Below are 27,004 nucleotides of genomic sequence, written 5' to 3' on the forward strand. Positions count from 1 at the left end.
TTACTCTAACCAATCCACTTCATCGAATTCTGAGTCATCTTCTGAATCGCTGTATTCCACAGCAATGCGACGAGAAAGTATAGTAGCAACATCGTTCTCGATGCGCTCGTGCTTAGCTTCTTGTTCACGTTGCTCTTCAACTTTGCGTAGCTGAATACCTAAAGAACATTAAATCACAAACATGTTACTCTCCTCCTTTGTAATTATAGGAAGTATTTAGCTTTGCAAGCAAAAATGAAGGCTGAGGACATTGTCCTCCTCAGATAGAAGTTTTCCATCAAGGTTTTGAAGAGAGGAATGTCAGAATTGCAATGGCAGACTAGGTCACCAGTCTTTCTACTATAATACCTTGCTTCTGATTTCCCATTAAAAACACACCCATATTTTTAGTACCACTGTAGTGATTAAGCCATTTTACTACTTGCATTTCCAAACAATTTTTGTACTCTCTCTTCATGGTCTCAATCAAAAGCTATAGCTATTTGAGTATCCTAACAAGATTTCTTATAACTCAGTTTTGATCATGTAAAGTTCTGTTTTGGGATAAAGTATTACTTAAAGATTAAACACAAAGGAGAAACTACACATACCGATAGTATGACTAAGTTAAATCCAGTAACTTTGCTAAAAACATGACAAAGATTATATATTTTGGTTTTATACTCATGATACCACAGACTGACACAGTCTAAATATGACCTACATCCTGTACTTAATATTCTCTGTTGTCAACTGACAGGCAACACGAGCACAGGTCTTCAGCTGGAATATAAGCTGCAGTAATTCGAGCCTTTATTTCTCATGCAAGGCTTGATCAAAAGTGTTTTCAGGAATCACCTAACTTATACCAGCAGGCTCTCCTTTATTAGTTTTATTTTGCTGACATTCTCTACTAATGTTCCTGCACCACTGTTGTACTCAACTGCTGTTGATACTTTAGATTCAATGATGTTATCAATTCCTGTACATATAGATGCTTTAAAAATATTTTGAGTTAGCATTATAGCCTGTCTACTGACATTACAGTATCATGGTATTGCTGGAAAACACTGCCATGCACCTCTGCCAACCTCAGCGCTCTGCCGGGGGCACCAGGTGATGTAAAGCTGCTCTGCTGCTGCGTTGAGACTTGTCAAGATTAGGTGCTTAACAGCTTTAAGTCTTAAGCAATGATTTCTGAATGTGATTCATATGTTGTTGTAATACACTAGTACGTGATCAAAATCCCAATGTCAATTGATCTGTTCTGCTTTTATCTAAGTCTATGAAAAAAAAAAGGGGTTGTCTTCTACACAATCTGTAGGTTAGCAGAAATAGCTACATCTTCAGGTAAAAAAAGAAGAGAGAATCTCCATATACCATCTATAAACACATGTACTTTTTTAAAAAAAAGTCTAACTTCCACAGAGAACCAGTTGTGCCGTCCAAACTAGACATGTGAAAAGTGCAATTACCAATTGACAAAAATCTGTCTACTTGGCAACGCATGAGCTGTAGAGAACAGAAAGCAGAAACAAATTTAAGATGCATTCCTCTAAACTAACTTCTTATACAAGTGAAATATTCCATGTCTCAAAGCCAATGCGTAGCAAGTCTCTGAGACCATACTTTTTGACCCTTAATAGCCAAACATTACCTTTCCGTATCGCTTCCAGCAGAACGCTTCTAGCATCGCTGATGACAGGAAGAGTTGAAGGATGGCGCTTGGGTTCAGGAGCAGGAACCACTTGGGATGGTGGAGATGGAGGCATTAGGGGGGCATGAGGGCCAGGGACGATGGTGGTGGGAGGAGGGTGCAGAACAGGAGGAGGGTGAGAAAGGGGTGCAACTGTGACAGGAGAGGAGGGTCGAATGCCAGGAGGAGGCAAGGGAGGAGGTGGGGGTGGTGGAGGAAGTCCCTGTACTTCAGCTTGAGGAGGAACTGGGTGAACGGGTACAGCTTCGCACACAGGGGCAGCTCTAGCGACAGGAGGAGAGGGTTGTGCCAGGGGAGGAGCGATGGGAGGTGGAGCGGGATGTAGGACTCCAGGAGCTATCTGGAGAGGAGCTGGTGGAGGTGGCACAGCTGGGGCCTGCAGAGCAGCTGTGGGAGGGGGTGGGGGCGGTGGGACTGGGGGTGGAGGAGTGGAAGTCATCGCGGCTCTTAATGATGAAGTTGACAAAGCAGACGGAAGAGGTGGTGGTGGGGGAGGAGGAGGAGTGGGGCTCACAAACACTGGTGTTCTGCCTGTTGCTGGTGACTGAGGACGGTTTTCTACCAAGCCAGTAGTAGAACTGAAATATCCAATACCAGAAAAAAGTGATTAGAGCTGGAGAGTGGAAAAATATTAATAGATTCATTTCTGCAACCTAAGAATATTGAATGCTGGGCACTAAAGATACTATGACGATTTCAAGGTATTCATACCTCATATACAAGGAAATCTAATTCTCAGTGTGGGGTATGGATCACTCTGTCAAAAGACCTTTGCTCAAGTTCAGCTGTTAACTGAGTTTACCCACATCTTTATCAAAGGTTTCCTATACTTGTATAATTCTCCCCTCCCATCCCTAAGTAAATTCAAATTATTTTCCTGAAGTAAGGGAACCAGCAGTTGGTTAACTGCTTCAACTCACAGAACTTTAAACACAAAACAAACCAAAAAACAGTACAAGCAATGAGGATGAGTTACATTTGAAGTGAGTATTTAAAGTCTGATGACCGGGTGAGTGATGCCAATAACAAAAGTCATCAATTCTATGTACAGAGAGGTATATTGATATGTGAGATACTCACTACAGTGCAATGAATAGGTGAATTGAAGAAAACAAAAGGGAGCAGTAAAATTATTTTCCTGAAAGACCACTAGAGAATTTCTTTCAGCTGTTGTGGAAAATTAATCTAAAGAGTTATGCATTTCTGTGTATAATCTCCTGAACAGTAAAAAGACATTCTTTTCTAGAGACTAACATCTTGCTGATATAACAACCATGTCTGAATTTACCGTGCTCTAATCCAAGTTGTATGTACCTGACCATAGAGTACGATTTTAGGTATAAAACAACAGGGGAGTGACAACCAGAGCCTCAATCTGGAAAATACTTCAAGTATGTATCCAGAGCTAGAAAGGCATAGAGAAACAGAAAATAAAACCACTAGGGGGAATAATACTTAAAAAAAAAAAAAGAAAAAAAAAGAAAAAAAAGAAAAGCAGTTGCAATTTAGCAAATGCAATAAACATATAGTTTTGACAGCTGACTTTCCTTTCATGTAGGCTGAAACACAGCTCAGTAGTACATATTTCAGATTTCCAAATTTCAAAAATTCCAAAGCTAAATCCCAAGATTCCAACATCTTTCACAGAAAGATTTTCCATACAGTTATTTGTCTTGCCATTTAATGCTGAAGGCGACATAGTCACAATATTAACGGCAAGGTGAGGTCTGTCTCCACAGTGGCGTCCTCCGGGGTTTAGATTCCAGCCCCTGCGCGATTCTGGGCTGCATGGTAATAATACTAACGGACTACTAAGGGGATGGTGGGAAACTAAAACGCTCCAATAAATCTGCATATGGCTTGACCACTCCGTACCTAACAGAAGGAGGCACAGGTTTCATATCTCCGGCTCCATGCATTGGAGGTGGCGGTGGTGGTTCATGTGGTCTGACCAACACTCGCTCCTCGGCTCTGTTCAGAAGTTCAGACATCTGGCTATAGGGCAATGCAGAAAGTGAGTATGATCCATCCATATGGTCCACATATGCTTGAGATCTGTAGGAAAATAGTGAAAAATGATCCAACATAAGTTTTAGTAAAACTAAGTATTAGTGCCCTCAGCCAATGTTCTACACTTCAGTTTGATTTCTGAATTAAAAGTATTTTCTCTGCACCAATGTTACATATTGTACTTCATGGCTTTTTAATAATTTATCTCACTTTCCATACCATTGCTTCTAGCAGCTCAAGGGTTTAATGCTTTTGACAGGTATATCAGACAATTTCTACAGCATTTGTGTGATCTTAGTGTTTATTAGTCACATTATTTTGAGTTAAGTAAATACAGCAATACAATCAGAAGTACACATATACCAGAGTGTATTACAAAAAGAACATTATACTCAGTATTGTTTCTGCTGCTCAATCCCTACACGTATGCAAACATACTCTTTTATAACATTCATGAAACATCCATGGATGTTAGAACAGTAGAATTTACAGCTGAATAATTTAGCTGAACTTCTGTTAGAGGATCGATATTTCAATATATAGAGAGAATCAACTACTTGAGACCTAATACTTTGTAGCTATACAACCGACATAAGAAAGATGATCTAAATATCTACTATTGAGTAGCAGCAGTAAATAACGATAGCTACAGCTTAAAATGATTCACCTTCCTTGTTAATGGTAACTTTAGACAAACCTTAAGGACCTGATCAGTTAGCAAATTTTAATTAATTACTAAATTAAATATTTTTTTTAATTCACTATTAAATTCAGAGGAAATGTGTTTGCAGAACACCTTCCAACAAGCAGTACTCTATGTCTTCCACATACTGCCACCACTCTAGTATCTAAGTATTAATATCTAACCTATTAAATTATTTGGGGGTGAAGTCTTACTCTGTCATTCAAAAGCACGGCGCTGTTCTGTACCTGAATGACAGACTTTGCACAGGTAGTGCTCCCAAGCACTACAGCATTATTCATAATTGCATTACGGGTACTGAGATAATCAATGTTTGGGCCAGGGTCCTGGATACAAAAAGAGTCCTGCAACAAGCGTGTCTAACGTGGAATCTGATGCAGACCACAAGAGAAGGACAGCAGGAAAGCAGATGTTTCTGCCAATGACTTGACACAGCAGTTTACAAAGAGAAGATAACCTGAGTTGTATGCCACTGGCTGAAATGCACCAATACCATTTTTACTTTCTAAATTCAGAGAACTAAGTTTTCTACAAACAGGTTTCTCCATCTTTCAGACAGAAAACACTGTCTCCTACAGTTGTTATAATTATCCGCTGCCACTATTGAGTTTGTTTGAAGGCTTTACAAAGCTAAACAAAATACTCTTTTATGGTGTTTTTGGCTCATGAACTGGAAAAAAAAACCACCTGTTTTTTGGTGGACAAGGAATGCTTTTTAATTATAAAAGAACAACAAACAAACAAACCCCCAAAAGCACACCACCAGAACTCCTAATATTAGTTGTCAGTCCTCTTTTCTGTCAGAAGTTTCTCAGCTGGTTTTTCACAAACACCAGAAGCATAAACACAGCAGGTGTTTACCATGTGAAATACTACTTTTAGTCCCCAGTAAATACGCGCTGTGAAATGAGAATCCAACAGCTTGCATTTTGTAATAGTCTATAACCAAAACCACCAATCAAACATTGGATTTGTTCAAGAGTAAAGAGAAGCTCAGCGATCCCATCTGACTTCCAAGTGGACATTTGTTCACAACACACTCACCATATAGTCTTGGCAGTGTCTGCTTAAGAAAAATAAAGAGACCGGAATAACAGGGATTTTGTAGGTCAAGACTGGAACACAGTGACACACCTGGGTGTCAGCTTGCAGCAGTGACACTGCACCTTCAAGGTGTTCAAGTCACAGATGACAACACATCCTCAAGGATACGATGAATTCCAAGGACACACACTACTCTTAAAAAGAACAAGATAATAACCACTCCTTTAAGGACACACTAAGTATTTGAAAATTGAGTTTCGATTAACCTAAATGAATGATTTCTAGTGCATTTCATGAACAGCAGTAGCATCGCATTGTTGACCATTTCTCAAACATGTTCACTGTGTGGTATGAATATCTGCAGTTAATAAATGATAGAAAAAAAATGAAAAGAAACCTTGATTCAAAATGTGAAGCTGGGCCATTAGCAACTTCAATGTGCTTATGTAAGAGGTTAGCATCATCTTCCGCAAGCTCCGGACCTTGGGCTAACTTCTGCCACTCTCGCCGTCTGTCATGAGGTGCCCTTGGCACTTTTTCTGGTTCATGAGGGCGATCTAGATTTTTCTGCTGTGGGAGAGTGGTGCAAACAAAATTGACAACTAAGACAATGATTTTTAATTAGCTGCACTTAAACATCAGCCACAAAATAATGAAAACCAATCCTAATGCAAGTGCAAGACAAATTCACTTTCAGTCTAAATAGGGTACATAAACCAAAAGACTTCTAAGAGGCAGAAACTTCAGTCTTGTGGATAATTAGCTGAACAATACAGAGAAAAATAGCTGTGTAAGTAGCTTTTTATTCTAAGGCTGAAATGAAATTATGAATCTGACACTTATATTTACTGTCTCTATGTACAAAATACACAGAAGAATGGTGAAAGAAAAAAGTAACATTACCTTTTCAAAAGTGTTTGTTTAATTTTAAGAAAATACAAAGTGCTCTACTCCTACTAATTTCCTTCTAGCTTAAACATATCCATTAGAAAGTCATTCAAGCTTTTTCACCTGTAAGATTGTCAGAATTTTGTATTATAAAAAAGTGTCCCAGTGAAATTCTTTATTTTTGCTGTATTCCTCCTTTTTTCTCCCTTTTGAGTCATTCTTAGAAGACTTACAAGTTTTGGCAAACCTGCTGTGAGTTACATTAAGATAGCATGAAAGCTCTAGGCCCTTCTATACTATGTAATTATTATTATTGCTCTTATTATTCTTATTATTTTTTTGTTAAAGTTGATGGAATTGAATGAATACAAGTAGTTTTAGTTGAATGAAGAGGACTCTGTAAAGTCTGGCTTGTCATTAATCACATAATCAAAAAAGCACCATAACTGCAAGTAAATCCTTTCCAGGAAAAAAACCACCAGAAGCTATATAAAGCTAACATACATACCTTCTGCTTCCTCTTTTCTTTTCTTTTGTCCTCTGTGTCTTGCAACATTTTCTCCTTCCACAGATCAAAGAAGTATGAAGGATTGGTATAAAACTTCAAACCCTCCTTTCCATCATCCCTGAAATACAGTGACACAAACAGGGCATACTATTTATTTGACAACACATGAATCCAAACAGTAAGGCAAAGGAAAGGCATTTTAAGGAATACCTAGTATCTCAGACTCAGAAATATTTTACTAAAGAACATTAAAAAGATGAACACTGACCTCCTGTGTCATCATTCTTTACTATCTTTCCTTGTATTCGAGGTCCTAATTTTAGAAAAGTAACTTTAACACAAGCTGTAGGTAAAAAAATGTATCATAAATCAGGGAACCCCCATTCCAACGACTCACATCTTGCTCTTAAAATAATGACCAAATTTGTGTGGCTGCTCATGTTCAACTACTGATTCAAATTGACTTTGGGACAGCAAAAAACATTCATCTCCATTTAATAAATACAGATAATAAAAATGGCTTTTTCTCACCAATGTTACACTAAGGTAAAATTTTAGTAAAGTGGAGTAAAGTTTTAACGCTTATAATATCTTCTGCTGCCTGTATTCCTCCAGCAGTGCAACAGTTTTCTAGTGTGGCTTCTTAAATATTCAAGTGCAACTCAACATGAGCAAGGTGCCTGGATATAGTATCTCTATTACATAAAATGAACTGAAAATCGGTTTTGATTCATTTTATTTTACTAACCTGTAAGGGGTGAGAATGTTAAGTGGAGGAGGCTGTTCACAAATGTCATAAGTTTCTTGCAAAGGAATAGGCAGAGTTTTGCGGTCAAACAGCTGTTGATCTTGAATTGTGGAACTCCGGAAAGCTTTCCTCATCGTAATGTCCTGCAGTGACACTGAAAGGGGATATCGCCATTTAAAAAAAACCCGCCAAAGATAGTTTATTTGGATTAATCTGGAATTGCTTAATGCTGGCTAGAATTAAGCATTACTACTATTATCTTATGCATTTTACAGCAAATATAAATTAATCCAGCACTATGTCACGGCAAGATATTGTCAGATTATGTGAAAAATATGCTTGCAATGTTCTAGCACATTACCCTCTATTTACTTTCACAGGAAATTTTTGCTCACCTGGACAGAGATCAGAACTCTGTCTCTCCAAAGTAGTTTAACAAATTGCTTACTGTAGCTATAAAACATCATTCTGTAGTTCAGAAGTATCTAATAACATTTACTGAATCCATTTCACAATCCTTTTGGTACTAAAAAGCTACTTACTATCTTCAGGTATAGATTTTACCTTTGTACTATCAGCAAACCAAACTTTGCATTCCTTGCATGTAGGTCGCAGTTCCACTGAGATGCCAAACCAGCAGATCCCATAAGCTTATGCTAGTGATATCAGTGAGTTCTAATAGGAGGTGATACCGTCTTCCAACACATGAAACTAGTCAAATGTTGCTTTTTAATCAGACTGTTTAATCAAGATGAGACTTCCCAGTTTACTTCAGGTGGGACATCTTTTTTTAAGCACAGTAGTTAAGAATAATCAATTGTCCTTACGTATGATTCAAAGGAAAATAACATCAGGTGAACACAACAGATTAAACAGTGACTTGAAATATATCGACTTACTGCTATTGAAGCCCATATATCCTTTTCTATTTCACAATCATTAAAATTTAGAAAAAGATCAATGGTAAAGTGACTGCAACTGATGAAACTTGCACTTTTAATTCTGGAAACGGTGTACCTGTTCAGCCTCATATTTCTCTCCCTCCCTGATCTTCAGTTATTACCATACATCTGTGAAGTCCAGGTGTGCCTACGGACTAACTTTACAGCCAGTGTTGGACTTTCATTAGGTACAGCAGCGGTTTGGGCTTTTTTATTTTTTAAATCACAAACAATAGTGGAAATGGACTGTTTTAAGACACGCTGGCAAAACCAGTATTTTCAGCATGTGCATTTTATCTATAAATAATTATGTTTATTTTATACAAACAGGGTGATAGTAGTGCCCCTCTACTCAAGAGGAGAGGACCCTTCCCACACCCCCATATCACTAGGGGCTTTGAAAGCTCCATTTTACTCTGGTTCCTCTAACACATACAAGTGTACACATACATATGTACCTACACATGTACAGAGCTGGACTTCTATTGTATGATCACAAAGGGGCAGAAAGCAGGATTTTTTCCAGTGGGCTTGCAACTCCTGGAATCTCCTATCTTCTTACCTAAGCATATTGGCAGCATCCTTAGTGAGGCTAAAGACGGGATTTATCTGATTTTCAGTTTGGCTTTTGAAGTTTATTACTGTTGGCAAGGTTGTGTGTTCCTGGACAAGTTTCCTCCTTTTTACCCTTAGGTTCTATTTAATTATAGTGTATTTTATTCTTTTTAATACCTTTAATTAGCTTCTCAGAAGCCTTTTTAAGTGTGTGAAAGAAGTATTATAATGTATGACTGTCAGCTAGGAGTCTCAATTTTTGCAGGTGTTTTTGCACTCATAAATAACCATATATAATGTGTACCTGTCATGAAGTACAAGTTGTTATTTGCTGGCAAAAGCTCACAATTAGAACTGGGGTTTAGCTCATCTAAAAACCTAGTCTTAGATTCTTCTATGCTTCATCTGTTTTTTCTTTGGGTTGTTGGTTTCAGAAATCTCAGCAAACGTATTTGTTCAGAGTTGCTTGGCAATCCTGTAAGTCTTTAAACTGTCTGTCACTGGAGACTAGGCCAACAAAAATAAAAGTTAGTATGCTTCTCTTTGAACCTGTGCACATTCTGAAGGCAATATACTGCAATAAATAAATAAAGATATTTGTTTTAATATTGAAGTGCTCACAGAGTATGTGATACCGTATTATTGAGAGGTATATTCTTCTATAAACTCTTTATTAGCATTCCTTAATCTCTTCAGTGAGCAAATACAGCCGGGCTAATTAATAATCTCCATTTTCTCGTATAAATCTCCACATTTTGTGAACATGTACACAGGGATAACATACCTGAGGATAATCAGTCAATCTCCAGCAATAAGCATGGATTACTTTCTCTCTAAAACTAAGCTAACACAGCAAATGTCTTCATAGAAAACATACCCTGTGGCATTTCAAGCAACTAACAGCATTTCCTACACTGATATGACCAGCATCCACTGAAAAGCAAGCCGCTATTCAAAAAAATGACTGAATAGGAGGACGTTACTAAGGAAATGAAAGGACATGGCACACAAAATACTGACATTTCATGACAAATCATCACACTGAAATAACTGGCCTACAACAGGGATCAGGTAAATCCCGTGTTGCAAGCGCAGCGTAATCCTGGGCTCTGCACAGTTTGGCTTCCAAAGCCGCTTGTTTCGCTTGCCAGCTGGCTGAGAAACAGAAGCCCTGGGTGGTTTGTCACCTCGGGGGGGAGAACACGCGAAAACCTGGCTGTCACCCGGTCACTTAGCTTTGGCTGATTGACAAATCGGCACAGCAAGAGGGCAGGTCAGACAAATTGGGCGTATGAATTCAAGTGTGAGAAGAGACGAGACATGGAAGGAGGAGTTGAAATGCTGCAGGCATTTGATTTGATGCTGATAATTTTAAGCTTCCAGTTGGCTAATTCCTAACTAGCAGCAGAACCTTCATATAGCCCAAGATCCTAAATTTCATATGGACACATTTTCCTGAAAGTCCATCTTGTGTTTACTGCAATGAACAAAAAATAGAGGCTCAAATAATTTCCTTAAATGTTGGGCATGTTCACAATTTAAGTTAAATGTTCATTCAGTAATGTGAACAAATGCCAGTTTATCTGTACTGTGTCTGTTGTTCAGATTGTACAAAAAGAACTATTACATCAGCCAGTCTAACTTTCTGTTCACCACAATATTTTCCACATAATTAAAAATTGTTTCTGTCAGAAAGCTAAACTGCCAACCTTTTGTACATTTGGTTCTGAAAAAGAGAAAAGAGTCCATTTTTATCTGTAATCAACAACAAACTGGGAAAAAAGGTATTTAAATTGCACTCTAATGAGATACAATAACTGCGTTTCTTTTGGGCTGAACTACAAAAGAAATAAAAGAACACATCAGTAATATAAACACATAATAACATTTAACCTCCCGTTAAACCTCCCATTAAACTGCAATCTCCAATTTGTAGTAAAAGTAAAGTATGGAGCACATCAGTGTACTGACAGAAAGTAGCTACTTTTACATTTCAAAGATATTAAATATTACATTTTATTTTCCCTCATCAGAAGAAAAAAACCTGCTACTAGATTTTTTTTTTTAGTCTTTTAAACTCACTCCAATGTATGATTCACGAAGAGGTTCTAGGACAAAAAATACTGTTCTCCTAAAGGTGGTAAATAAACAAACAATAGATATTAAAAGCTTGCTCTCTCAACACTTTCTGCAGAATTTAATCCTGACAGCTTCTAAGACCATGAACTCTTGAATGCAACTGCTATGACGTCTTGCAGAACTGAATGACTATGGGAAATGATAGACAAATCAATGGACTCAGTTGCCTGCAATTCCTCTTCTCGGTTCAAAATCTTACCCAGAGATTTGAAAAGCATAGGGATACAAGAGTGAAAATATCGCATGAACAACTTAGTCATAGGATTCCAATTAAAGGCAATTAATGGGGAGGTGAAAATCCTCTTCAGATGAAGACTTGTGTGATTCAGTTCCTAAAGGTGCTGCACTCTCAAAGTCTGATTTCTACATTACATATTTTATTTTTTTAATAATTATCCACTCTAATAATTCCTAGCACCACACACATATTAGGTTTCTCTGCCATCAGAATACTTCTGACTAGTCACTGCAGGTTTATGAGTTGCTAAGCAGAGAGACTGCTCTGCAAAACAGAAACTACTCTCCTTTGTCCTTGTCCCCAACAGAAGAAATTCAAATTTTCTGAAATATTGATTTAAAAAAATCCAAAAAAGCTCAAGCACTCTTTGGATAGAGAATGTATACAGCTTAACTACTACAGGTAAACAAAGAGAAGATGTAAATGTTAGAGCAATCGCTTTAAGAGGACTCAGAAAATGCGGTGTGTAGAACCAGGGAGCCCTCAATCTCCCAGCTGCACCAAGCACTGAATCTGCTGGTGAGTCTTGACAAAACCTACATGTTATTTAGCAAATGACATTTTGTCCAGATCCTTCTTTTTATACACAAAATACAAATTATGCAACATCACAGCTTTACCACTGAACTATTAAGCCTTGGACACTACTAATTTAAAACTGATATACTTACTAAATAATCCATAAATCGAATGGAGGGCTAAGAAAATTGGAAGAAAAAGCATGGAGAGGAGTTGGAGTTCAGCCCACCTGCAGACATCTTCAAGAGGGAGACATACACAAATCCAACATTCCGTTAAGTGCAGATGCGCCAGGAAAAGTGACCTTCTTTAATTTAATTTAACAGTCTCTTTCTTTATTTGACTTTGGGGCTAAAAATCCTTAGTAATGAATTGACAATAATTTTATTCTCCACATTAACATATTACATGTGGAGGTCATGACCCAATTTTCATGTGTTCCCTGTTCTTAATATTGATTACATTTATACTCAAGTCACCAAATTCCTCTTCAGAGGCTAGAGTTGGTAAGTGAGCTGCCCTTAAAATGGGATTTACCTCCCTCCCTTCTAAGTCTCACAATAGGCTGAGTATCCTGATTTGAAAGCTGACCCAGTCTCCCATGTTCACAAGTACACCGAGCACAATTAGCTGACAAGCTTTTCAGGTTTCTCCCCCCACAGATGCCACCTTTATTGCCTACAGGAAAATGTCAGATCTCTCAAACTTCTGAATGACTATCTCTCTTCTGAGGAGAAAAAAGCCACATGTATGTAAAAAGAATAAAGTATGTAAAAAATAAGTTACAATATGAAATTAATAATACTGTGAAATCAAGAATTTGAAAACAGTACAAGAAATCAAACCAAACCAAGTTAATAGCAATTATTCTGTGACAGACTGTGCACCAGGAGTTAGTTCCTTCAGGACACAATACTAACCTTGGTTTAATCTGGTTTTATTCCTTCAAAGAGATATTGTAATAATTCAAAATTTAAAAACACACAAACAATTCAAAAAATTCAGAGCTTTTTATTACTTTGACTCTAACAGAAACACCTTATCAAGTATCTGCACCTCGTTCAATGAATCTGACTTGGGCTGGTTTTGTTCATGCTACTTAGCTTTAAATGAATCTTAATTTCTTCCTCTTGTGTAATAGCATGGGCCCAAAGGAACACATTAAATCTTCCATTACTGCCTGCTGGCAAAGAACTACCAAATGAGACTCATTTTACAAGTATAGCCTACTATACACATGCTGTTAGCTGAGCAAAAGTACTGAAATTTGCTTAATTCTTGCATAGAGGGTTAAAAAAGGCAAGAAAGGTAAATCCAAATGTCTTCGCCATGCTTTCATGCGTTAGCATCCTCCAGCTATTTAGCCCAGATCAGGACTAAAACAAAAGTATTTGTGATCAATTTCTAAATTTCAAGGCCAAACCAGCATACTAGAGGAGAAACAGTTGCCTGATCCCTAATTTTTAAGGAAATATCGAATTTCCTCTCATCTCCTTTGTCCTCATCTGGTGACTCATTCTGGGCAGATGTTTCTGAATAAGGAACACCGAGTATGGCTCAAGGACTGGATATTCTTAGGTTAATAAAAATAGTCATTTAATAGTTCCTGACACTGAGGACTGCATGTGTTCCTCTGAAGTACTAGAAGTCACTGCTATTCTATGGCGTGAGAGACCTATCTAGGGTATCAGATTTGAGTCACACTTGGCCACGCTGGACCTCTTTTCAGTCCTTTTTTCTTTAATTGTGGTGTCTGCCCCTTTCTTTAGCTATACAGCTTAGCAAATGCTATGGCATATATAGTACTGTGAAAAGTTACAGATCTTGTACATTTAGGACTACATACTATTTAAAAATATCGCTAGCAATTCTCTAACATCAAATAGTTATGCCTATTTAGTACTGAAACCTACAGCCAAGCTTGTCAAAGGCCATTTACACAAGAAAGTACAGTTTTGCATCTTGCTATCCTGTAACATCCTGAGATGCTTTAACTCAATGACTTAAAATGGTCCCTCAATTTTCCTGAAATGTGAATGGCTGCCACACTAGATATGCCCTATCAACATGTATTCCGCTCTGATTTAAACAAAAACTAGGCTGTCAAGGGTAAATGCAAAAATGGCATTAACACTCCGGAGTATTACAGCTCTTAAGAGATTACAATTGCTGACAATTTGTTACTGTACACAGAAAGGATTTTTGTCATTATCCAACCACAGTAAACACAGTATTTTATTGGAAAAAGAGGTGCACGTGTATGGTTTATGCTCAGTTGTCAAGAGATCTGGAAAATCCCATCAATGTAAGAATTCCCCTTGGCAAGTCACGATTTCGTAGAAAATCTACTAGTAGCTGTGAACAGCTGTCTTTCGAAACCTCCTCTAAAATTAATGTCACGCAAAGTAAAGAATCAAAACTTCCATAGCTTAATTTTGCTATTAGTGAAATTTCGACATCTGTAACAGAACACAGCCTGATGACCATGCTCCCAATTTGACACTTCATTTTTCCTGAATGACACACAACTATTATACCTAGACATTCAGAACTGAAATACCTTTCTATACTTTAAAACTGGATCTCACTAGTAATCTGAAGTTACTTTTCATGATAGGATGTTGCTGTACTTTCTAGGTCTTAAGACATATAGTCTAGAACACCCTAAAACTGCTTGGGGTTAACAAGAGCTTGCACAATTTCACCTATAGCTAACAGATATCCAGGAAGGCAAAAAGCTTCATGGCATTTACATATTAGGTGGCCAGTGTTCCTATAGTCATCACAAAGCCTATGTATCACTTAAATCCCATACAAATTCTATCTTATAGGCATGAGCCATACCCTATTGACTTTTGGAAGTACTTGTTTTCTCAGTGTTAATCAATATTCATAGTACTTAAAGCCATTTAGGAAGAATCCAATGGGATATATAGTGTCAATAAATGAAGCTATACAGCTATAACTTCATAAAGACATGGAGACAGTAAAAAGCTAAATGCAAAAACTCTACTTGGACAAACTTTTACATCTGATGGGAATTAGTAGAAAGGTTGAAAAAAAAGAGTAAAGACTTACTGTCAAGCATTCACGTAGTATTACATATTATTATTCTTATTAGCACTAATACGTAATACTACTGAAGAGACACATACTCCTGTAGCCATTTTTATGTAAATTCATTGGCAACAGTACTATTCAGTAACCATGAAAATGTTGAGCTTAGAAATCTGCTCAAGGCTATAAAAGAAACCTGTAGCAGAAATAGAGATGGACCTCTCTCTCTTGATGCTTTGCTCTGCAATTTTATAACTATAATTGAAACCATTATTATTTCCACTTCAGGTATCAGTGGTGTCTGGGTGACGAAATAAGAAATCTTCAATGCAGGAGTTAACTTACATTCCTCTTCCTTTGGATCGAGTTGTGTAACACTGACAGATAAGCGATCTACACGTTCTTGTAAGGAGTTGACTCTAAATGAGAAACTGTGTGCTTCATTGAAAAGTTCACCAAATATATCTTCAGCGTATTTACCTGAAATAGGAAAAAAAAAAAAAAAAACAACAAGCATATCACAAGACAGCCAAATGAATTTGCCATGAAAAAGATTTCTAACTATTTTGTTTAAATAATTAAATCTATGATGCAGGAGTATCACTTGTAACAACCTGTACTTCCTGAGCTCATTAAAATGCTTCAGAAAAGTAAATAAAAGTTAAATATTTAATTTGTACTTTATTAGACATGACATTATTTAATACATTACAGGACAGATATTCAACTGGTATAAATTGATTTAACTATGCTGATATGCAAGGAACTAGTCTTTTTAGTTTCTTGGATATGTATAAAAGGATGATTTCCAGCATCTGAAGCTGTTCTCATATGAGCAATAACTAATCTTTCCAAGCGAAATTTATCTCAACATTTCTCAAAATGAAGTACAGTTTCTACTCCTACAGCTCAGAGGACATTTCAAAAATGAAAGATCACACATAAGTTCATTAGAACCAGCCTATTCAAAAATACACACTAAAATAATAAATTCTGCTTTGAAGGATCAAAATTCTTGTAACTGACTAATTCACACTGAAATAAAATAATAATCTCCTTTGTTCACTTCAATGGACATCACACAATTAGCCCAAAAGACCAGGAGATTCAGGTATCAAGAGAAAAGGATCAGTAATGAGTTTCTCTTCTACAGACAGACTACTCTCTGTGTGGTGCTTCTAACGCTGCCCAGACTCAACTTGAGTACTTGGATAATGCCACTGAAAAAACCCACCAGGCTACCTAATAAAATTTGTAGCCACATTTCTGAAATATCACGCGATAGCTTTTTAAACTTTCTATCATACTGTGCGTATGTAATTCGTGTGCTGTTTGTGTACTCTCGTTGCTTTTGGAAATATAAATCTCACCAATTTCTAGCTATCTGGTTTGCACAGAAGTTCTGACAGGTACAGCGGGAAAGTATAGTTATGAAAAATTTGCCTTTGGTGTGCAATAAACCTGGAAGTATATATAAAAATGAGGACACTTAAAGACATCAAAAGGACAAAAATGAAATCCCTACAGGTACTATGGAAACTTAAATATACTGGGTAGTAAGCATAAGACCAGCACACACCATTTATTAAGACTTAGGTAATAGCAATAGAAAACCAGCAGGGCTATAAACAACAGAATATAAAGGGGGATATCAGAAGAAATGTACAAATGAAAAAAATAGAAAGGATCATAAATTCTGGCATATTAATCATAAAACAACAAAAAAATTAGCCTGAGGAACAACTAGCAAACTTATAACAAATATTCCTTCAAAGCTATATGCAGCCAGAAAGCCTGCCAGGGAGTCTGTAGAGCCAACTGGTAGCGAAGATGTAAAGGAGTACTCGCAGGAGATAAGATCACTACAGGCAAGCTAAATTAACATTTTCCACTGGTGTTCAGTGAAAAGAACTGGTGAGACCCTCATGCCAGAACTCTTTGTGGGAGGCTCAAAGAAACCAAAGGGGCTACATAAAAATTGCAAAACTAAATCAACAAAACGACCACTAAAATATTAGTAACAATTTGTAAATCTCCTTAATACACACTGAAAGGTGGCAAGCACAACAGTAAATTTCAAATTTTTTTTCATGGAACATCTTGAGAGCCACAGGCCTGTAAGCCTGACATCCAGACAAATTAGTATAAATCATTATGAAGAGCTGAATTGGAGGACTTGGTGGAGAAGAAACAACACAGGTTTTGTAAAGTAACATCTCTGAAGGGTTCATAAGCACATGGATGGAGAGCTATTATCTAGTTTCATTTCCAAGAGAGTTTTGAAAATCCCTAATCAAAGCTTTCTAAAAAAACTTAAGAACCAGGACATAAAAAAAGACATGGCATGAATACATAATTCCTCAGAAGGTGTAAAACAGGATAAGGGTAACTAACTAGTCTTCACAGTTGAAAAAGGTGAGTTTTCATAGGCTTTTACACTGGGACTTATGCTATTCAAGATATCCATAAATGATCTGAAAAAAAAAAGGAGATTAAATTTTGCCAACAATACAAAGTCAGGGAAAAGAAACACACTGAGCAGTACTAAGTACACAGAAATCCCAGCTGGCTGAAGAGGCTTCCATGCTGGAACGAGTTGGAGGTTGGGAGATTAGCAGGAGTACTGTATGTGATTGCTTTGCTCTCAACCTTGGACCATCTGCTATGAGCCACAGTGAGACGCGGATCAAAGCCGCAGCCATTCTTAGAACCTTTGTCCTTAAGTACCAGTCCACAGTAAAACAGACATGGAAAGTTAGTGAAGTCTACTTAGCTGGCAACTCGCCTAACGTAAGATTTCCTAATATATGTCTTGAAACTCTGAAAAATTTATGTTCTTTAACCTGTATCTGAAGCAAGGGAAATTACTTTAAAATGTGATCCACTAAGAGCAAGGTTACTAAACTTGTAATATCCATTTACTACAAATGTAATGAATTTCAGATAATATATTCAGATATATTATTCAATTAGACAACTCTCATAATATTCAGAGGCATGCAAATTAAAATTAAAACCAAGTGTAAAATTTCATGTATAGAAAAAACGGTAAATTGCAGGACTCAAATGCAACAACTTCCCTTTTGTAGGTGTATTTTAAGGCTAAGGTTGTTTTATCTACATCATTTCATCAGGCTTATAATTTATGTACTTCACTAATGAGCTCCAATTGCAAATACTCTTGTCTCAAAAATCTTTTCATTATGTTGCATACAACCACAAACATATTGCATGGAATAATCTGCCTGTGCTTATGAACACTAATCCTCAAATGGGAAATACATTAAAAACCACCTGTTGCGTTTCAAGTGGTACACCAACCATAATGTCTCTACCTACGTGACTGTTGGCAGCCTCTTTATTTAGCCTGAAGTATATTTAACTAAATGCTTTTTCAAGCAAAGCAAAATGTTTGCTTTTAGTGAAACGTATAACTTCCCTTCAAAAGAGTGCTATGTGTGAATGTATATATGTATACAACATTCATAATCCAGTATTTGCTTACGTTGGTGTCTCTGTGTGCATTCTGTATTAATATATCTTCAATTTTGGATGGCTTACAAAAGATACGATTACAGGTGATAACACTGAACAAAGTGTCACAAACTCAAACAAGTTAAAAAAAAAAAAGGTATGAGAAAAAATAAATTAGTAAACAAAGCTGATCTCATTCTACTTATGGGTGATATGTTAGAAGAGTAAGAAATCAAAATTAATTCCATTCTATAGAATGAATATTCTGAAGGATTATTAGCACTTCAGAAAATTTACATCATTACAGGACTGCTTGATGAAAAACTCTACTCTTGTTTCATGCAATACAATAAAGAGAATGACAGATGACTATGACAGTTAAAATAATAACGCCTTAGGACCTTGGTCACAGCTGGATACATAATATCAGATTAGAAAGACCAGTGATCTTGTTTGCCTATTAAATTAAATGACAATATAGACTTCTGCAAATAAATTATTTTAACATCTGTGAAAAGCTTATTTTTACTGTATTTGCCAAACTTGCTTAGTGGACCAGAAATATACAAAAATTTGTCATTTTCAAAAGGGAAGTCATATTCCCTCCAATATTGCTGGCTGTTCATCTCAGTCCATCAGATTGGCATTTATTTTTATTAACAAAGCACAACTTGCTTTCGTTTAAATAAGATGATACATTATTATTTATTTCTAAATAAGGAATGTATTATTCACTTTATTATTCTTTTCACAATTTTTTCTCTCGTCTCAAAGAGCTCTATTCGCAATTAACCCTTCAGTAAGGAAGGGATCCAAGACGGCAGCTCCCTCTGGTGTCAGTCAACGTCCTTTTTTGTGACAGCCAAATAAAATGTCTTGGAAGGGACATGTTGCCCTTTCTCCTCCAAGAATGTGAGTGTGTGTTGAGAGCCTTTTTTGAACAACTACTTGCCTGACATTTAAAACAGACGTACGAGCTGAAAATAGAATACTACCTAGTAGCTACTAGCTGAAATCAGAATGAAAATAATTCTGGTCACAGTCTTCCTCATTGTTTTAAATTAAAACCAACAAAATATGTGGTATCCACTTCTGTTCACTACCACAGCAGTAAGTGTATAATTGCTTATAAAATCTGAAAAAGCAACTGATGAGTTTTACAGTTCTCCTCTTTAATCATTTGTTTCCCTTAATTTGTTTTACCTCCCAATTTTCCCCCATAATTTCTTAAACTTTTGCCCAGAGCTGGCTTCTGTGCACAAATGAATAATTTCTAACTATCCAATACACTAATATGAAGGGTAACCAAGGTAAAAGGTTATTTTTGTCTTATTCTGGGGGACTGGGTACATATCAGGTGAACTGAAGTTAACTACGATCAGCCCAAAAGGTTCTGAACCGCATTTCAGGCTAATTAAACAAAGCGTGGCAAAGAGATGTCTTATATATTGTGTTGTTAAAATTCCTAGAACCACACTAACATGCTGGAACATCAGGGCAGAAATTAGCCATTCCCTCAAAACTCCAGTCCTTAAATTCACATGAACTACTGCATTCTCTATGCTGCATCCATTAGCAAACCTTAAGGAAAAGGCATTTAAATTAATCATTCTGCAACACTAGATCAGTTACCATGAGATTTAGTTACAGGCTCTCAGACAAGGAGTGGGACACGAGTCCTGCAGCAGGACTTGCGCAAGAAGCCACCTCTTTACCATCCTTTTCCATTTTTAAAGAAAAAGAGTTCCGAACCTTCCAGCTGCACCTGACACTGAAACAGCATCCTGCAGATCAGTTGTGGCATCAGCAGCCTCTAGGAACCATGCTCTAAATTATAAGTAACTATTTGGATAAATAAATTGAGCACCTAAAGTGCTCAATGCCATAAAACAACATCACTTCTGGAAATTCAAGAAGATGACTGGTAAATCTCAGGCTGATGCCAGATGCATCAAGTGGGACAATCAAAATTAGACAATCGTTCAGTGTTGCTCAGCAGTGGGGAGAGGGGGTGGGATTAACATGCAGAAACAAAATCTAATATAACACACTTATCACTGGAATTAAATTATAAAAATATTGAATACATTAAATATGTCACAGCAACATAAAATGCAATGTATAATGAGGTGTTATATAATAAAATTTCATATTATTAAATTTTACTTTAATATTAAAATAGTAAATATGTTCATACATTGAAACATACAAACCTGAAAATATTATTACAGTTTAAAAATAAAGGTTTGGCAATTCGATTTTTTTAAAAGATGTAGAAATTGATAAAATATCAGAAAGAATAAGCTAAGCATTCAGTCTGTTATACATCTATCTGCTATCATTGCTTGATTTCTATTATTTCAATCCCACTCACTAAATAATGCTTTTGTCCAGTACGTTTTCTAAAAAAATAAAAGCATGGAACATAAAAGAGACAGACAAAAATAAAACCTGCCTTATGTCCTACTGCACAATCCCTTCCCAATGTACTTAGACTATGGAAAATTACATTATTCACCGCTGAATGGTTCCTTCCTACACAATATATTGTATGTATTAGAAAATAATCCTTCAGGATAACTAGTTACATAAGCCACCAACAATATATAACCAGGGTCCCTTTATAAAGCAAAACAAGAAAGTTATCTATTAATACATTTTTCCTCCTCCATTAATTCTGACACATAATTTAATGTATCCATTGCCTGTTGATTGAGCTTCAGATCTCCACTACATTAGTTTTATTTAACTTAATGTTTTAGCAAAAATCAAGGTCTATCTGAGTTCCACTCAAAACACCAGGCTTGTTTCTCATCAGGTTCATTTCAGTTTCACAGCTCAGCGGCTAGGAGATGGACTAACAGCTGGGAGGCTGAACTGTCTCCCAGGCTTGGAGATCCTTGAAGCTTGGTAGATCCTTGAGAACTTCAGTGGCTATGGCTGAGTGAGCTCTGAAAAATGAGGTACTAAATATAGTTCCACAATGCTAATTATCATTATGAAGGTGTAAGGGGAGTCCACAAGGACTGGATTTAAGCATTGTAACTGAAGGGACAACTTGACTCCTTTAGCCAGCAAAACTGAACCAGGCATTTATCAGACAACCTGACCAGGCTATCAAAAGTTTCAAATAAATTCTGGTGAAAGCCAGATCTGGAACAGGTTTGATGCTTCATGTTGACGCCCAAAAAGACAGCCATAAAAATCTCCAGTCATGGAGGTCCGAGATATCATTTCCTATCTCCCACTGAAGACACTACCAAGTAAACTGGCTGAGATTATCTATTCGGTATTCAGAAATCTGTGAAAAAGACTGCTGAGAGCTGAACCTGATGTTGAAGACACCAGTCCTAAAGCTCATTTCACAGGAAAGTCTTGCTCTTCGTTTTTCTTCTTTAATATCACCTGAATTCACTGCTCTATGTGGGCAAGGAATTAATGACACATAAGATTTTGTTCTACTAAGACACAGTTATTTTCAATGAGAAATTACCGACCAGTTGTTCACCCCCTCATTATCATTTGAGGTGGAGATGAAACAGCATGACATTGACAACACTGCTGCTGGGGAGCCAACATCAAGAAATTAGAGAGAAGTCTTTGAGAGGATGGGAGTCTCTGAAAAGCAGAGTAAGCCTTTAGTTTTCAAGTCCATCACTTTTGTTACCCCATGTGTGTAAGAACACTTTCTCTAGCGTTCCCTGGCAATCATAGTAATAATGAAGAAAGAGGGATGACTACTTCAGCACATTCATGGAGAATACTGAATATGCTTGTGAGCACAGTGAGAAGGAGGATTCCCTGGGCAGGACCTGCCACAGGGATTCTGCTGGGTCAGGGGTACTGACTGAAGCTGCAGATCTGCAGAGACCTACCTCCAATCATGCAACATGTGGGGGCCTCGCCATGTGCTGAAGAGTGTGTCCAGAGTGGATGAAGAGAGAGAGAAGTTGGTCCCTGAGCTGAAGAGGCCTCCTTGTTCTAAAGGTTAGTTGTAGTCCAGACAGCTTGCTGCCAAGTACCTCTGGAGAAACATTTCCCACTTATTGAATATTAACACCTTAAGACATGGCAAACTGAAGGTTTTCCTGAGGTGAGAAAACGTCTCTCACAAGATAAGTGTTTGAAACTCTCTGGCGAATGGCACGGTAAGCAAAAAATAAGGAAGAAAAGTTAAAAGCATCTGACAGGAAAAAAGAGGGGGAAGAAATAATATGCTCGAAAGTCAGGGTTTTGCTCCTGAAAACTAACAAATAAGGGATGAGGAAGAGAAATAACTAACTGGGAGAATGTGGTAAAACCAGAAAATTGTACAAAGAAAGGACAGAAAGAGAGGAAAGCCTACTGAAGGTTCAGTATTAATTGAAAATTGTTTTCACTGACATAAAAGGCACTCCAGCTAGCAAACAAGAGTTATGCGGCATTCACTTTATTTATACAGATGTAGAAATAAAAAAAGGGAAACGACATCTTGCTACAATGGAATAGAAGTTCTGGTCTGAATGCCTGCAATATAAATATTCATTAAAGGAACACACTCAAAAGGAGAAATGTTCTTCTCCCCAGATGGAGGTGTCAGAGACCAAGGCCAAGAACAAACCGCATCAGTCAGGTTTCTTATGTGGTACTGAGATTCTGTGTACAGGGAACATCTGAATAAAAGGAAAAACAAGACTGGTCAATAGCTGTGAACAAAATGAGGAGGTTACATTCACACAAGAGAACTATTTATCCATCTCCTAACAATGGCACAGCTGCACAGTGCTATCTGTTGTGTTTCTTATATGCAGGAATGCTATAGCCTGACATACACCAACATATACCAACTTAGGCAGTACTGGAGTACTAATGGATATGCAATATTGCTGAAAACTATGGGTAAGCACTTCTCCAAAGCGGATACAGTCAGAAAACAAGAAATACAGGGAAAAAATGGCTACGAAACTTAAACAGCTGTTGCTGTTGTCCAGAGACTTTCTGTTTCCACAGTGCTAAGAAAAGCTGTCAGATGACAGATCCTTTTATGAAGTTAGAGAAGACTGGGAATAGACAGGGTAAAAAAATTACTTACTGGCAATTTAATATGTTGTATCAAGACAGGCTGATGTGTTTTCATGCTCCAGGGAGAACGGCAAGGACTATCACTCAGAGCAGAAATAAATATTTTGTCTTTTCATCTCTACTTCTTTTAAAGGTCAAAACATTTCTCAAATTGAACAATTAAAAGCAACATATCAAATAAACTATGAAAGGATTGAGGATTTGTATGGAGACATATAGCAGCTATTGCTGACGCACTGATGTAAAGCTCTTTTCATTTTATATTGAAATATAGGAAAACAGAATTCCTGTCATTGTATAGGTATTGTTTCTGCAGGCATGTCCTACTCACACATAGTACCCAAGAGCATAGAAACACAGTCCTGTTCAGGCTGAAAGGACCTGCAGAAGTCATCTAGTCCAACACCCTGCTCAAACCAGATCCAATTAGATCCAGTTGCTCAACTAATCCAGTTGAGTTATTAATACCTCCAAGAACGGAGGTCAACCACATACATGACAAAATTCTACACTTAGCTTTTCTAAATAATGTTTTTTGGTATCATTTAAAGTACTGGAGGCTCTAATTCCATCACAGAGCTCTTTGTCCATATCATATCGGAAGAAAGGTTAAGAATGGTTGGTCTTGAGAGTCATAATGGCAAGAGATTAATCCTCTATTTGAGAGCCAGTAACTGAAAAATCTTAGAGGCAGTAATCACTCAGTGCTAATGAGGACAAAGACCACACATTTAAATTTGCCTAACTTTACTGTCAGAAGCAAAAGCAGCTTTAGTTTAAACGAAATTAAACCCTACCAGAACACTCAGTTTCCACTCTCAGAGTGAAGCCTCATTTCATCTACAACTTAAAGGCTGATTCTCAAACATATGCATTATCCACAGAAAACAAAAAGGGAAGCACTGCAGAGAAGCTGGTTGCCAGGGGACTGCTGCGAAACCGTGTCTGCGGGCTGTGACTCACAGGCAACTACTAAAATTTATTTGCATGTCAGCAGGCCTTGCTGTACACTGGTAACAGGGACACACCAAGTGAAGACTGGTTATTTGGCTTTAAGCAGGTGGGAGACAAAATTCCTGTGCCAGGACTCCCAACTCTTCTTGAATTTGTAGTGCTACTAGCACAAACAGCCAGAAAAGCTAAAAGAATTCTGGAACAAAATACTTTCATTGGTACTCATACCTTTGTAACATGATCTCCTTTTTTATAAAGCAATCTTTAATATTGCTGAGAAATAAGGACTATTTTGCAAAACATGTTCTATTCAATTGTAGGATGTTGTTGTTGTTGAAAACATACACAGTATAAACCAAAAAATTACGGGTTGAAGAACTAAATCAGTTGATGGCATAAAACTCAGAAAAAGAACATTTGTCATTCAGTAATTTCGTTGGTATAAACACTGCCAGTAGAAAACCTACAGACACCATGATGTTATTTGGAGGGAAGAACAACAGATTGAAGTAACAGGTCCTGCTCATCAGTGTTCAACTCATAAAAAATTCTGAGTGACCTATTCTGGGCTTGCTGTTGCAGAGTAAACTAGTGCATTTTCCCTCCTCTTTTACCTTGCCTGTCATTTCCAGCACTGTGTGCCTTTTTGACCACTACTGAGTCACAAGTTCACGACAGAAACTCCTCTCAAGTGAAACCAGCTAATTTATGGCTCATCTCTACGTAAGCACACTTCATGTAAAACCACATTCCTTTTTACAGAAATGAGTTTACATAATTACACTTACATTCCCTTGAAAGTGTCTAACTGTGCTGTGCATTAGGCAAGCCATAGAACAAATGTGGGAGCATTCAACGGATACTCTTCAATACTTTTTTTATCCCTTAACTGAGTTATTTCTGTTCAGGTATTGCTTCAACCTACCTCTTCCTGAACAGTTCTATACACAATGTCAGGCATAAGGTCTGTATACCACGAAAACATACAAAAGGCAGCTGAATCTCCATAAGTAAGCACTGAGATCTTGACATGGAGTTAGAAGCTGGTGTTAACACTGAAAAAACAAGCGATTTATTGTTTTTTTAAGGTCAAATGAAACCTCCAAATGAAAATATCAAATATAAATTTGGTATGCCACCTACAAAAGGAAATTTCCCTAGATGAAGTATATAATCAAATAAGAATTTTAAAACAAGCAAACTAAAATAAACGAATACAATATTAATAAGAGTGACTTGGAAGAAGAGGCTAGCACACGACTGGCTGGCCTGAGAAGGCTTTTGGCAAAATGAAGCAAGACCACAGAAGACTGCATCCTAATCTGATATGCTCTTAGTTCACTGAAAAGAATTTACATAGTTATTTTCCTTGCTGTTGCAGCAGCTATAGTAATAATATTCATATTTATGTGCTGTAAGCATTCCTGTCTCGATTGCATAATTCAGTGTCCTCAGTCTTCAACCTAATAGCACCCTAACAGCTTTGAAAACCTGCCAAAACAGAGTCACCAAACAGTATACTACCAAACCAATAACTAAATCAATCTATTTAACAAATTAGGCTACATAACCTATGAACCCTATGACCCGAAAGGCTTTTCATATTGTAGATGTATATACATGCACATTTTAATATTTAATGTGTTGGTAGTCTGTAAAATATTAATGTTCCAGTGGTTAAAAAGCACCTGTAGTATTGGAAATTCAAAATGCTATCATGCTGCTTCATACTTTACATAAAGCAGAAAAAACAACCCAGAAAGGAGCCTTTTCAGAAAAACTCCTTCGGAGTTCTAGAGTTTAAAAAGTATTCACTCCTCTCAGATGCACTGAGGGAAAAACTGTTGATAGAAGGGAGAAAAACAAAGAGAAACCTTCAGCTGTTTGAAATACTATATAACGATTACATTTCTGGGCTTATTATTTTAAAAGACAACCACATTTTTCTGAATGATCACATGACCAAGGGTTTAAGTTAACAGAATTAAGCAACCAGTGATATATTCCTCATTATGTCATATTCCTTAATCAAGAATTGCTCTCAGGTTAGCAATTACTGACTTCATTAACTACCAGATATCATTTTTCTGTCATGTCCCACTGGTAATAGAAATATATGACTGAACAGTTTTAAGACGTGCTGCTGCAAAAATTCCCACGTTTCTTTCGCAGAGGTCCACGCTAGTCAGCAGCCACAAAAGGAGTACATTCAAGGCTCAGAGAATTTGAAAAGGTGTTCCTACTTTAACCACAAAAACTATGACTGTAAAATATATTAGTTCTAAATACAGCTATTAGGACAAAGTACTTACTTAGGCTACTCAGTTGTCTGATTATATTTGCCAAAGAGATATTGGTGACACATTCCAATTCATTCTTGATACCTCGGGGCAGAGCTGTGTGGCACAGGTGCCTGGGGTCTATGTTTCTTTTTACCAACGGCATTCTGAAATGTATCAGAGGACCAGC

General features: G+C 37.1%; 1 protein-coding gene across 1 annotated transcript; it reads right to left on the reverse strand.

Annotated features, from left to right (window-relative positions):
- Positions 1-27,004, reverse strand: WASF1 (WASP family member 1). Its single transcript, XM_065632245.1, has 8 exons — positions 26,848-27,004; positions 15,392-15,526; positions 7,598-7,751; positions 6,850-6,967; positions 5,851-6,023; positions 3,572-3,751; positions 1,637-2,274; positions 1-158 (listed from the first exon to the last, which is right to left on the reverse strand). Exons 1-8 carry the CDS (start codon positions 26,978-26,980, stop codon positions 1-3), a joined length of 1,689 nt encoding a protein of 562 aa, XP_065488317.1. The 5' UTR covers positions 26,981-27,004.

This window comes from Caloenas nicobarica, chromosome 3 (genome assembly GCF_036013445.1).
Source record: "Caloenas nicobarica isolate bCalNic1 chromosome 3, bCalNic1.hap1, whole genome shotgun sequence".
Lineage (NCBI taxonomy): Eukaryota > Metazoa > Chordata > Aves > Columbiformes > Columbidae > Caloenas > Caloenas nicobarica.